Source organism: Punica granatum, chromosome 7, assembly GCF_007655135.1.
Source record: "Punica granatum isolate Tunisia-2019 chromosome 7, ASM765513v2, whole genome shotgun sequence".
Classification (NCBI taxonomy): domain Eukaryota; kingdom Viridiplantae; phylum Streptophyta; class Magnoliopsida; order Myrtales; family Lythraceae; genus Punica; species Punica granatum.
Window position 1 is genome coordinate 19,121,217 of NC_045133.1, and position 13,780 is coordinate 19,134,996.

General features: G+C 40.6%; 3 protein-coding genes across 4 annotated transcripts; 2 read left to right on the plus strand and 1 right to left on the minus strand.

Annotated features, from left to right (window-relative positions):
* The first annotated feature begins 254 nt into the window (after window positions 1–254).
* Window positions 255–2,848, plus strand: LOC116213250. Of its 2 annotated transcripts, none has more exons than XM_031548123.1 (3): window positions 255–530; window positions 1,639–1,978; window positions 2,076–2,848. In XM_031548123.1, exons 2-3 carry the CDS (start codon window positions 1,664–1,666, stop codon window positions 2,676–2,678), a joined length of 918 nt encoding a protein of 305 aa, XP_031403983.1. In that variant the 5' UTR covers window positions 255–530; window positions 1,639–1,663; the 3' UTR covers window positions 2,679–2,848. The 2 variants fall into 2 exon arrangements, with proteins under 2 accessions (XP_031403983.1, XP_031403982.1); XM_031548122.1 differs by having other exon boundaries at window positions 1,651–1,978.
* Window positions 2,849–5,926: 3,078 nt separating this feature from the next.
* LOC116215044 (zinc-finger homeodomain protein 10-like) lies at window positions 5,927–7,343 on the plus strand. Its single transcript, XM_031550607.1, has one exon. The coding sequence runs from the start codon at window positions 6,197–6,199 to the stop codon at window positions 7,064–7,066; it is 870 nt and encodes a 289-aa protein (XP_031406467.1). The 5' UTR covers window positions 5,927–6,196; the 3' UTR covers window positions 7,067–7,343.
* Window positions 7,344–12,061: 4,718 nt separating this feature from the next.
* LOC116214473 lies at window positions 12,062–13,513 on the minus strand. Its single transcript, XM_031549874.1, has one exon. It carries the CDS (start codon window positions 13,511–13,513, stop codon window positions 12,062–12,064), a length of 1,452 nt encoding a protein of 483 aa, XP_031405734.1.
* Between the last annotated feature and the right edge of the window lie 267 nt (window positions 13,514–13,780).

Sequence of the window (13,780 nt, forward strand, 5' to 3'; positions counted from 1 at the left end):
AACTCTCTTTTATTACACTGTTCATGACGATTCCAAAGCATTACAATTGTACCAATGTTTTCTACCTTAAAAATTTCAGATTGGGCAAGAAATTAACGGGCCGTTTGGATTCGGAGTTAAAGTCACGAAAACTTTAACTTTGATTTTAACTGAGGTAGAAGACAAAATGGGTTAATGACCGTTGTGGGCCCCATTTCATAAATCCCCTTGACTTTCAATTATCGTTTGGCAAACGAATGCTGCCCCCCCCCCAAACCCCTTTTTCATCCGTGTTCTTCCCCTGCGATTTCCAATTAGTTGGCCCCCCATCCTCCTTCTTCCTCTGCTAGACATCTCAAGCTTAAGGAGTCGATTTCTATCATCTACCGTGCTTTTCCTCTACGACAAAGAGTAGCCCCTACACCGGTGAGACAGCGTCGTGTCGGAAGCGAAGCAATTCCAGGATTACGAACAAAGCCGGTCCCCTACCAGTGCGTTCTCTTCTTAAGAAGTGCCTCAGCTCACTTTGAACTTCCATATCGACATTCTAGGTAATTTCTCCGACCTATTTCATGTCCAATTTCAATTGTATCGTTGATTTGCGGGTTACGGTGTCGGTAATTTCAATACTGTTACTGAGTGGTCGTTGACTCCCTTCGTTTATTTTGTTAATTTCCGTTGGATTCTGATATGTATTGCATTTGTTTGGTGAATTTTTTGGACCAAATTAATGTAACTTTGTGTTTATGAGCTGCGTTGGTTGCTTAACAGCAACTGGGTTTCTGATATGTACATTAGCTGTTCGATGAAATGTATGTGAGAAAGCGTTCGATGAAATTGATCTGATCGATTGTTGCTGTGACTGACTGACTGATGCATTACAGAAATTCAGTGTTAATAATGTCCAAACACAAGACTGCGAAATTATTTTAGTAAGAATAATGCAATGTTTATGTTGTTCAGTGTCATGGATTGGATTGTCAATTTTGGTTGTGCTCCATACTAGCTTTTTTATTTGTTTTATTCTTTTTTTTCCGGGTCATCTGCGCCATACTAGCTTATGTATTCTTGCTAAGTATCATCGCCAATCTCAGTAACAATTAGCTAATTAACTTATAAAAAAAAACGCAATTAGCTAATTACTGAAATGGAATCCTCTTCCACTTGATTCTATCATTCCGTACCTCTTAAAGTTTTGACAACTTATGATATGCACCGCAAAAAGAAAAATTAAATACTTAGATAAATTTTGAATAACCAGCATATACACTTGTAAAATAGACAACAAAACATAGTCATCCCATTCATGTGGCCAAATCCACAAACCCCTCATGTTTGCATCCTAGGTTTTTTCTTGGGTCAATCTTTGCTGCATGGGCTGCATTAGGCGGGCTTTTTCATTCACTGATTGCTATGCATATAGCTGTACGATATTAATCTCTTCATTAATATGGAATCTTTTTTCCAAGTAATATTTTATATGTTTTACAGCAAATATTTACAAAAAATAGAAAATTACAAAAGCCCGCACAACGCGAGGACTACATAAATAGTTATTAGCTTGTATTTTGGAGTATTCCAATTTCAGTTCGCGTGTTGTATGAGCAGTATAGTCTGACCTGTGTTTCATAATGGTAGTTACGTGCATGGCTTTGTAAGTTTTTGCTGCAGCATTTAGCATGAGATGGCCCCCAAGGGTGATGGAATACTTGAGTGGACAGATGCATTGGAGAGTGCTTTCATTGACGTGTTGCTCGAGAAGTTCACAAGGACGCATACTACATCTTGGAAAGGAAAGGATTGGCAACAAATGAATAAGGAGCTGGAAGAGCAATTTCCAGGCACCACTCTCGGCATCAAGAAGTTGCAGCAGAAGCTTCGAAGGCTGCGGACCCAATACACGCAGTTCACTGAGCTTGTTTCGCACACTGGTGTCGGTTGGGATGAGACAACCAACACGGTGAAGGCAAGTGCTCATGTGTGGGACAAATTTATTAAGGTATAGTAATAATAACCTGCCTTACTGATGATTTCCAATTTGTATGTTTTTACTGTAAGTCGTTACTGTGCAACTGTTCATTTTTATTTACATGCAGAAGAACAGTGGGTACAAGAGTTTCCAAGCAAAAGGCTTCAAGCATTACAACTCATTAAATGAGTTGTTCAGATCTAAGACAGCAACAGGTGCGTTACGAATGTCGTCTGCAGAACCACCAAAGAGCCCAGAAACTTATGCACGCATGGAAGAAGAATTCCTAGCAGCAGCGGCAAATCGGGGAAAAGAACCAGTCAATCTTGAAGAGGGCTCCGGCGATAGTGATGACCCGGTCCATGAGGTTGCCGAACCTGTTGTTACAGCGTCCCGTCGGCAAGTGCGTAGAAGGAGTTCCAACGCTGACTCCCGATTGCAAGAGTGCCTCGACATGTTGAAGTGCAATATGAGCAGGAGGGAGAAGGAGAGAATTTGTACCCCTCCGACATCGAAGAGAAGTAAATCTGTGACGAGCCCTCCAAAACCAGCTCCGGGTTCTATCGAAGAGTCGATGGCTGTACTGAATGTTTTGCGTCCACAACTGTCCATTGAAGAGTACCTCGTGGCCAGTGATTGTCTAGCAAAGGATGAGCAGACAAGGCGTATGTTCATGTGCTTGCTCGATGATACAAGGCTTCCATGGGTTCGTCGCCTTGTTGCCCCTTGAGTGGGCATGATGCATCCTCAACTCTATCGTAATTTCGTATCGTTTAAATGCTATGACATTAAATAAACACTTCCCTTTTATATTTGTTGTGTGTGCAAGTACGTTGCTTTGATTGTTTACCTTGGTTATATGTGAATGCTGTGCTATTTGTCTATTTTGTTTGTGCATAATTTCTTGCATTCGTATACAGTGGTTGAAACTTGATTCGTTTCACCGTAAAAATCCAACTTACGTAGTTGATGCCATTTTGTTTCTCACTATAGTCTGCTGAGCAAAAAGGAAGGCACGATGCCAAGACATGGTAATTCACGACGAAATGAAACTCAACCAAGTGATGAAGAAGATTACGACAATGAGCTTATGTGGATTTATCTTGCGCTTGAGAATGCAGCGGCCGAACAACATGTCCCGCGCAACATTCCTTGTAGAACCTCAACGCTACAAGGTAGACATTACATAGAGGAAGTTCTTGCCAATGACACAAGGTGTTTCGAGAATTTCAGGATGCACCCTCACGTATTTCATAACTTGTGCGATACGTTAAGGGCAAACTGTGGAATCAGAAATACCAGGAAAGGTACAACCGTCGAGGAAATGGTCGGCATGTTCTTAATGGTTGTTGGACATAGTACGCGATTGTCTGTGGTTGCCGAACGCTTTCAGCATTCTAAGGAGACGGTGTCACGGCTCATCAAGGTAATAGTTAGAGGAATTCATTCATTGTCACCAACATACATAAGACGGAGGAACGTTGACGTGCAGCCTGAAATTCAGAGATGCCGAAAATGGTACCCATTCTTTAAGGTATGAGCAGTAGAATGAGATATTAATTTGGCAGTTAAGTTTTCCAATTAATTTGTAATTCGTATTCTTTCCATTATTCTCGTAGAATTGCATTGGAGCAATCGATGGAACACACGTGTCGGCTACTATTCCTTCATCGGTGAGAGGCGCGTATCGCGATCGAAATAACGAGATTACGCAAAATGTTCTCGCCGCTTGTTCGCATGACATGATGTTCACACATGTCGTGACTGGATGGGAGGGTTCGGCTCATGACTCGAGAATTTTGTCCGATTCCGCTACATTGCAAACATTCCCCGCTCCATATGGTGGTAAGTTCTTACTCATATCGCATGTTTTGTTGTCAATCGCGTATGTATTTCCATAATTACATTTTACAACTCTTATATATTAGATCAATATTTATAATATTACAGAACAATATTATGTTGTTGATGCTGGATACCCCAATATTCCCGGTTATATGGCTCCTTACAAAGGGCAGAGGTACCATCGCAGTGACTTTAATGACGACACACCACCAACGACGGAGAAAGAAAGAGTTATTCAATCAGCGGCACGCATCCGTTCGTAATGTTATCGAGCGGTGTTTTGGGGTGCTGAAGAGCAGATTTGCCATACTGCGGTCAATGCCAAATTACGGCCCGGTTTGCCAAGGACAAATTACTCTTGCATGCTTCGTATTGCATAATTTCATTCGGCTTAATAATTATCACGACAGATTATTCGCAGAGCATGGAAATGCATGGCAATATTACGATGAATTCCGAAATCCTCCTCATCTAATTGGAGATCGGGTTGACGTAAACATGAGAAGCAGGGAAATGGATGCACTACGTAACCGTATTGCAGATGCAATATGGCAAGCGGAAACAAGATGAAGTCGGTAATAAATAAAATGAATGGATGTAGTAGATAATTGTGTATAATGAGATTGTGTGTTTGAATAAGATATGGGCCCCACCAGTTTGACTTTTTAAATGTGTATTTTGTTGTGTAGTGTAGAGTTAAAGTTAAAGTTAAAATCATGGTGATTTTAACTCGCTAACCAAACGGGCCCAATAATTTCTTCTAATTTCCGCCAAAATTGGATAGATTTCTCCGACTTAAGTAGCGGTTCCGTGAACATTATGAGTGTATTTTTTTAAGTAAATACTTATTACTTAAGGTGCAATCTATTAATTCACAAAAATTCGGGAATCTCTCTGGCAATTTCACAGCAGTTGAGGACAAAGTTCTGTTCAACGTCCCAAAATTCGCCCGACCCGACAAAGATACCATTAACCATAGGTGGATTGTTTTAACCAATAAAAGCTCCCCTTATTTGATAAATCAACCCCAGTCAAAACCACCCAATGGCACTAATGCCCTAAGTTTGACCTATCTAGACCCTTCGGGCAAGGGCAATATGGTCCATGCACAGAGAAAAGCGTCAAACGCGATGGGTGGCAGTATCAAAAATCTGCAGAACTCGGTTGGGTCAATTATAACAAATCGTTATAGTGGCAAAATGGTCCCCCTCCAATAGTGCAACTTGGCTAAAATTGGGGCACTGTCATTTTCTGAAAATTGCAGGCCTCCCTTTAATCTACTCTGTATTTCTCTAAATATAAATATATAATTTTTGTTTCCAATCAAATTACGCAGTTTTATCGACTTATAAATTGAGATTAATCGCTGCTCATGGTTGATTTATTATGATCACGAACGCTTTTAGAATGTTTGCAATCGTTGTATTACAACTAAAATCTGTTCACCCGAAAGTATAGCTGGTTATAATATAACACGAGTTATTTAATATATAGTTTTTAATCATTTTAGCTTCCATGTCAACTTAACAGCATTAACCAGTCATAATTGCATGAGAAGTCCATGACCAAGGCCGATTGCTGCATCTGTGGTCCTTTTAACTTGGATTCGATTTGCCTTTTTTCTTCAATGAATGAAACATTGTTTATCATCCTTCGAGCTTTGCGGAATGTGTGTACTGAAGAAACTACATAGTGCGAAAATGTCTTGCTCGCGTTTGAACATGTTACTGATGATGTCCAACGCGGTGCATGTGCTACTGCAGAACGACTCAGACGACCCGCTACACTCTAATGACTTTTTCAAGAAAGAAATTACTGAAGGTGCAGTAATAATTGTGGGAAGCGTAGAAAATCTGCAAAACCAAACCCCAAGATTTGCAATAAATGAGCCACGACCATTGAATTGAAGGCGGCATGTGGTTTGCTAGTAGAGCCAATTTATTACACAAAATGACACAAAAGATAAAATCCTAACAAAGTTATTATGAGTTTGAGTGAGGGTCAAAAAAGTTTAAAAGGGAAAATAATTAAAAGTTAGTTAACCATGGATTACACAAACCAAGGTTAATATACAAAAGAGAAAACTCAGAAAAGCCCAAAAAAAAAGACAAAGTGGGGTTAAGAAGGACAACCACAAAAACCTCAGATTTTTATTACCAGCTGTTCCTCCTATATCATCATCATCATCTTCATCTTCTTCTTCCTCCTCCGCCTTCATCACCTCTTCTTCTCATTTTGCTCCATCAGGCACAAGACAAGAACAAACACCATGAAAACATTTCTTGATCTCCATGATCTTTGATGGGGTTGGATGGAAGATGAAGATTTCTTTCAAACCCTAACTTTCTAATGAAACCCTTCTCCAAAGTTTTGATCTTTGCTAAGCTTTTAGATGTTTGAGCCATGGAGATAACTTCTACAGCCGCACATGCCTCCAAGTCCCCGGAACCCATACCCGACACACCGATCCGGATCCAACCCGCCAAGCCCGTCACGCCCTGCACCAACGGCGTCCTCAAGCGGCACCGCCAGCAGGCGACGCCGGCGGCGGCGGTTGTTGTGACCTATAGGGAGTGCCTCAAGAACCACGCGGCTAGCCTCGGCGGCCACGCCCTCGATGGGTGCGGCGAGTTTATGCCCTCCCCGTCCGCCACCTTCTCCGACCCCACTTCCCTCAAGTGCGCTGCCTGCGGCTGCCACCGCAACTTCCACCGCCGCGACCCCGACGATAGCTCTCCTCCCCCGCTGCCCTCCGCCACCCACGCGATCGAGTACCACCCCCACCACCGCCACCACCCTCCGCCGCCGAGGAGCCCGAGCTCCGCCTCCCCGCCGCCGATCTCCTCCTCGTACGCGCCCCACATGCTACTGGCCCTCTCTTCCGGCTTGCCCTCCGGCCCGGAGAAGCCCCCTCCAGTGGCCCCGCACCCGACAGCCATGATCAGCCCCAACCCGGGCAGCCGGAAGCGGTTCCGGACGAAATTCAGCCAGACCCAGAAGGACAGGATGCTCGAGTTCGCCGAGCAAGTCGGGTGGAAGATCCAGAAGCGCGATGAGGACTTAATCCAGGAGTTCTGCAGCGAAGTCGGGGTCGACCGGAACGTCCTCAAGGTCTGGATGCACAACAACAAGAGCACCTTCGGGAAGAGAGAAACTAATCAGAACACCGGGCATGGCAGCGCCGGAGGCGGCGGCGGTGGAAACGGATGCGGCGGTGAGAGCCACATGGCCGAGCCTCACATGGGGACCAATGGGTCTTCATCTTCTTCTTGAGCTCGAGAGCTTCTTTTGTCACTTATTAATTTATATTCTATCTATATTAGGGTTAATTAATAAGTGTTTAGGGTTAGGGTTAGGGTTAGGGAGTAATCAGCTGAGCTATTACATAGAAGCATCATTTAATCAGCTCATCTTTCCTTTTGTACTCTGGTTCTTGATTTTGGGGTTTAAGATTAAGGTTGTCTTTAGTTGTAATCAAATCAATGATGATGGTTAAACTGGTTCGAATCCATCGACCCATATATTCAAGAGAGCTCTTCCATCGACAAAAGGAATTTGTTTTGCGCTCACATATTTGGATCAAGAATAATTTAGTTTGATTCACTAACTAATTAACTAATTAATTAATCCTTATTAAAAGAATATTATTCTCTGAATTATGGGAACCAAAAGGGGTTGCAATGGATTCAGGGCTGTTCGGAATTGCGCTGAAATTATTCTAATGTTATCTGGGCAACTTCGATCATGCATGAACTCATCTGTTCTTGCGAGAATATTGAATTTTTAATTAGCGTACTCCATTTCCTTTAATTATAATTTGCTATCAATTGTTCAGCCAAAAAACAACATATGCAGATGATGGAATAGATGCATGTCGAGAAATGAGGTTTGGCATACAGTGACAGTGGGACTACGAGCGTGTACCTTGATTCACTTTCTCTACTTGGCACACTGAGTCTCGCATATGACCGGAAATCGGTTCGAACTTTCTGCTTTCTTTCTCGGTGAAAATGCAGTCCAGTTTCCTTCTGCTTTCCCTTGTTTCCCTTATACAACATAGAAAACAAAATCAAGATCCTTGTCCTGGAGATGATTTACAATTATTCGTTAAATGAATATTGGGAAGATCTTGCGCTTACCTGACTAATTCGGCAATGGCGCCGGTGCATATACGAGCTGAAGAACTACAGAGAAGAAGATGATTTTCCAGGAAACTGTGTAGTGCGTTTTTCCTCGTCCACCATGTGCTAAAAATGCTTAAACCCGGCGGAAATCAACTTGGAAAATGTAGCCACAACTTATTGAAAGGATTTTTTGCTCGTTTTCCACATTTCGGCTTCACATTCGCCGACCAAACCAAGGTTACTGCCATTGTACCGCGCCAGATTCCACTTCAGTCACTTTCGTCGAGGACCATCATGTCTGGCCATGGGTTGGTGTGCGTCGGGAACCACGGGGCCAGATGAGCCCTAAACTGGCTAACCTGGTTCGTGAGCCGAGCGGCTATTGAGCCCCATGCTTGTTGGTCCCCGAGATCCCAAACCAATATGGAGGACTTTCCCCTAGCTAACACAACCTCCTTCAGGCCAGGTTTGGCTTCATCTTAGTTGTGTCAGCCTCAATGAGCATCATGTCAATTATGAAATCGGCAGATTTATGGCCATCACCAGAGTAATCTCCCGAATGAGCTAGGTTGTGGACCGTTTTGGAGTCTTGGACACCCCCGTGCTCTATTCGTTGTAAAAATATGCTAGATTGTTGAACTAGAAATCACCTTGGAGGACCCCATATGTAAAACAGACATTGTTCCACCATAAAGTCGGAATGATGCATCTGATTCGCCATGAATCGTAATCTCAGCTATACCTTGTTTCAATCAAAGTAGAACATTGGGCTGCTATGACTATATCCAAATATCGAATGTGGAATTCCGATTGGGATCTGCCAAATATACCATTTAGGATTTGAGTTATCCATAGGATGAAAATCCCATCCTGCTTGCATATCCAATCCTACCTTGAAGTCCAAACGTGGCCTAGGAATTTAGAGAGCGAAGCAATTATTAGAAACTGAAAAAATCATCAATGCGGATTGATTTAAATAGGTTGAGATTTGTTCTTCTTAATCAAAATTTTGGATTCGAGTATTGTAAATAGAAAAAATTCACGTTGAAAGAATTTTACCCATTAGCGAGCCATCATTAAGCTTTAAAAAATCAAAGTGCACACCAATAAAATAGAAACTCAGAAAATTATTATCCATAATCTCATACCATATAAAATAAGTCCAGAAGGCAGAGAAGGGAACTATAGCTAGATAGGACTAAAGTAGGTATTGGGTCAGACGAACCTTGACCGAAATTAAACTGAAAGTCTAAATTAAGACCTAGTGGAGAACAATGATTGAGTGACCGTGAATCCTATGAGAATCCAATAATTCAACCACTTCATCAGATAATTACCTTAAAGGACAGATTCATCATTCATCTGATGCACGCTATCCGGCCGGCTCTTCTACAGTGACTGGTGCATATCGATTTTTTGATGTGGTCAGTTTATTGACTGTAGATTGATATTCATTAAAGCATTCAATCGGCTTTGCCACAAACGCTTTTCGGGGGCTTAGAACTCCGAAGCTGCAAGATAACCTCTATCCAAATGGATAGCAAATTCGCAATTTTGTTCCCTTTTTTCAATAAAGACGCCACTAGTGTTTTGAAATTAGTGATTGAGACTAATCTTTTCTAATAAGTCAACTAACTCTGGACGCGAAGTGATAGTTAATGACTTTAATTAGAATACTAAAATCTACCATTGACAATGCGGTTTACTAACGCAATTTATAGTATTTTTTTTTCCTTACTGTAATACTGACACTTACTATATTATTGCATAATAATCTCGTTCCTTCAAGTTTACAAAATTTAAGTTTCAATATAATGCTAATGAAATGAAAAAATTACAATTAATTTTTTTTAGTAAAAAGGGGTGGAAAGGGAGTTGTGAACTTTTAGATTAAGGAGGAGCAAACAAGAGAGGATTGCTAGAAAAGAAGTGGGATTGCGGTGATCTGGAAAGAAGATATTGCATTAATAACCCTGAATTTTGTGGTTATGATTTTTCAATGGAATGAGGGCATATATGTACTGACTTGAGTGCAATAAATGTAGTTAATATATTCAAAACCTACTCTAAATCAGGGGGCGAATCCAGGATTTTCGTTCAGGGGTAAAAATATTACTTGATATAAATAGTACATAATTTTTTTTTCAGGGGGACAAAGTGCAAATTTTACATAGAAAAATTCATAAATTAATATAATTTTGGGACAAAATTATAAAAAAGTCAAAGTTCAGGGGGGCAATTGCCCCCTCGGTATTACATTGGCTCCGCCCCCGCTCTAAATGTTATTAGAATATAATAATTAATCTTAGACATAATAAAGAAATACTAATGAATGTTATATAATTGATATATCATTAATTTATCCCATATATAGAGGGAAAAAAAAGTACAATCAAGTCAGGAGCGGAGCCAATATATAGCTAGGGGCAATTGTCCTCCTGAACTTTGAATTTTTTTAAATTTTACCCTAAAAGTATATATTTTTCTATGTAAAATTAATATTTTGTCTCCTAAAAAAATATTTATGTAAGTAACATTTTTGCTCCCCCTCGATGAAAATCCTGGATCTGCCCCTGAATCAAGTAACATAAAAAAGTATTAATAAAAGAATGTTATAAAACATTAACTTTTTAGATGATGAAAATGATTACGTTTGTATAAAATTGATATTAAGCGAATATATGAAATAAATTCTTGTAATATATTGAATTAATTAAATATGCAATACGTATATAACTAAGTCAAAGTTGCAAAATTATTACAAAATAAAAAATATATATTTTTCAAATTAATATTATCATTTTGAATGTCGGAATTAATTATTGAAACAATTTAATATTTTTAAGCGTTAATTTAACTTATGTAAATATAAATAAGTATTACAAATTATACAATAAATATATGAAAATATATCTATGCAATGCACGGACAAAATGCTAGTATCTTCAATAAGTAAAAAATAAATGAGTATTACACTAAAGCGAAACTTCTCCAATTTGTGGCACACATATATACGTAGGGGACTCAGTAAACTAAGGGTCATCGGTGGGCCATCCCCCATGTCATAAGCTCGAGGCTACCAAGTGACCCAGTTGAAATTTTTTGGGCCAGGCTTCTCGCAGCCCTTTACATCATATATTGACAAAAGCTTGATAATTAAGGGAGGACTTAATGTAATAGTATTCGCTCTCCCCAGAAATTTAAAAGGTTATGGGTCAAATATTAATCGTATTCTAGAGGTATAAATTCTCGTTTTAAATCAATAGATTCTTGATCCAATTTTTGTCTGAAATTTATCATACCTCTTAATGTTTCTTCTTCTATATTTTTATTAGGTCCATGAGTTATCTTCGCAACTAAAAGAATAAGGTTTATAACCTCAAAAAAAAAATGTACTTTTCAAAATTTTCCAAATTTAGCATGAACTTTAGAAATTTTCTTTAAAATCACAATGTTTTAAAACCGGTCCAAATATAATATGTCGTTACCATCCATCCATTAACCGCCGTGAAATGTTTACGTGGCCATTAATTTTGATCCAACTGGCCCTCATTTTCCATTTCTATTTCATTAAACCGAGTGGCGGGCCCATTTCCTTTTTCCTTCTAAATTCTCTTCCTCTTCCCCTATTCTCCCCAAAACCAAACGCATGATATTTATAAGGGTTTGGGATGACACAAAATTGAGTGTCTGGTCATTTGAGGTTTTAGGGATTGGTCAATCAACAAACTCGAAGTGAGATCGTAGCTTGAGAGGAGTTGGTCAACTCACAGGTGGTCGTTTGATGTGGGTTTGGTCATTTGAGAAGAGTTTCGTCAGTTCACGTGCTACCTTGTGATCCCATTTGGGGTTTTAGGATTGTTCTGTGGCCCTTAGCTATCGGAATTTCAATTGTGAAGCGGTGCCAAGTGTCAGAAGAAAGGTTAGTTAAGCAAATAGGGATTTATATTCTTGTTTGTTTTCTATAGTTGGGGTTCTTCGTTTATTGCCGATTCACATGCACTTCCTACTATAGCAAGATAGAAGGAAGAGGAGCGGAAATTGATTTGAGGTTGCATCATGGGAGATATACAATGATCCGACCTTGAGTGAAATACATTGGAGGCAAAGTTTTTTTTTTTTTTGCTAGGTAAAAAATAATTCATTAATGAAGAGTGCCGGTTACAGAATGTCTAAGGTCAGGATATCCTTGAAAATAGCAGAGCGAAGGAAAATTTGACTTTGAGCCGTATTGGCTCAAGTCGTGTGCAAGGACATTTTCCGACCTTGGAATCCAAGAACATGCCCAACTAGAAAAGAAATTAAGAGCTGAGATAATATCAACTATTATGCTTCTAATCTCCCAAGGAGAGTTACAAGGGTGCAAAATGGCGTCCACTAGTTGTAGGGCATCGCTTCGAAGCCAAATCTTTGTCGATCCATTTTTTCCAGCAATGGAGAGCGCAAGGAGGGCTGCTTTAGCTTCCGCTTGAAGTGGCTTTTCTTCATTCGAGACCTGGAACCATGATAGTATTGGAGGATCATTTGGATGCTGCATAGTTCCGGCTAGGCATGATCTGTTGCAGTTCCAGGCAGCATCAATAGTTAGGATATCCCATTCCGGCCCTGTAGGAATTTGTGATGCGGAGAGTTGAAGAGGATGCGATTCCGGTAAGTGACCGATTTGACTGTGCTCCACGAAGGACCTTTTGATCTTTTTGATGGTTACATTCAAGTCAGCAGGCCTTCCTATATGCAAAACATCATTTCGTGAGTTCCATAAAAGGTAAATAGTGATGGATGCATAAAGAGAAAATTCAACTTTAGGTGGAAAGCTAGGAAGGAGGGTAGATGGAGGGCAAGCAACAAAATTAATGAGATCCTTCACACTAGCGCTTGGGAGGATGCTAGATTGCAAATCCCAGGGTGATTCCCTCCAAGCAACACGATAGAAGATACAATCTCCGTAGAGATGATCAAGCGTATCGGAGCTAGTTTGGCAAAGGGGGCAAGGAGCATCCACTTCGCTAAACCAGGGGAGGCTTTCACTACCAATTCTCAAAAGGTGGAGTTTAAATCGTTCATGAATTTTGAGATTCCAAATGGCCTTCCAAACAATATCACTATGGTCTTGGAATCTATTATGCTGATCCGTGAGATAGAAGGATTTCACAGAATGCTTCCCTGATGAACTTGGGGTCCATGTTGCTGAATCTTCGAAGTCGGCTTGTGACAGGTGGATCTTAAGAATGTTGTGCACTGTATCTTGCTCAAAGAGGGTTGTGAGTAGCGGAATGTTCCATCGCTTTGGGTTGAAGAACATCAGGTGATGAACCTTTAGGGCAGGGTCTTGGAGCACATTTAGTCTAGGAGAGGGTTTGTGGTTGTCCATACTTGGGATCCACGGATCAAACCAAGCTGAGATTGTAGAGCCGCTCCCAACAGTACAACATGTACTTACCTGGATAGTTTCTTTGCACCATTGGAGACCTTTCCAAATCGGTGAGGCCAAGGAGCGGTTGGATGAGTTTAAGAAGTTGCCGTACTTAGCTTTGAAAGCTTTACCTGCTAGACTGTCGTTCCCTTTCGTGAGCGCCCATGTAGTTTTAGATAGCATAGCCTTATTAGAATCTTCTGCTCTTCAAAAGCCTAGGCCACCCTTTGCTTTCGGTTGGCAAATGGAATCCCAGTTTTTTGGAGCATAGAAACTGCCCTCTTCTTTGGTGTTGCCCCACCAGAAGCGCCTTGTCATTTTATCAATAGTGTTCAAAGTGGCTTTTGGGAGACGAAATAGTGACATGGTGTAAATCGGAGTACTGTTGACTACTGATTTTATCAGAGTGGCCCTACCCGCCCATGACAGTGCGTTGGTCTTCCATGCAGC

Bases quoted from the DNA above. Each gene is read 5' to 3' on its own strand.
- LOC116213250 (XM_031548123.1), top strand. From the start codon at position 1,664: ATGGCCCCCAAGGGTGATGGAATACTTGAGTGGACAGATGCATTGGAG. The intron at 1,979-2,075 runs GTATAGTAATAA...ATTTACATGCAG, and splicing joins TGTGGGACAAATTTATTAAG to AAGAACAGTGGGTACAAGAG.
- LOC116215044 (XM_031550607.1), top strand. From the start codon at position 6,197: ATGGAGATAACTTCTACAGCCGCACATGCCTCCAAGTCCCCGGAACCC.
- LOC116214473 (XM_031549874.1), bottom strand. From the start codon at position 13,513: ATGCTATCTAAAACTACATGGGCGCTCACGAAAGGGAACGACAGTCTA.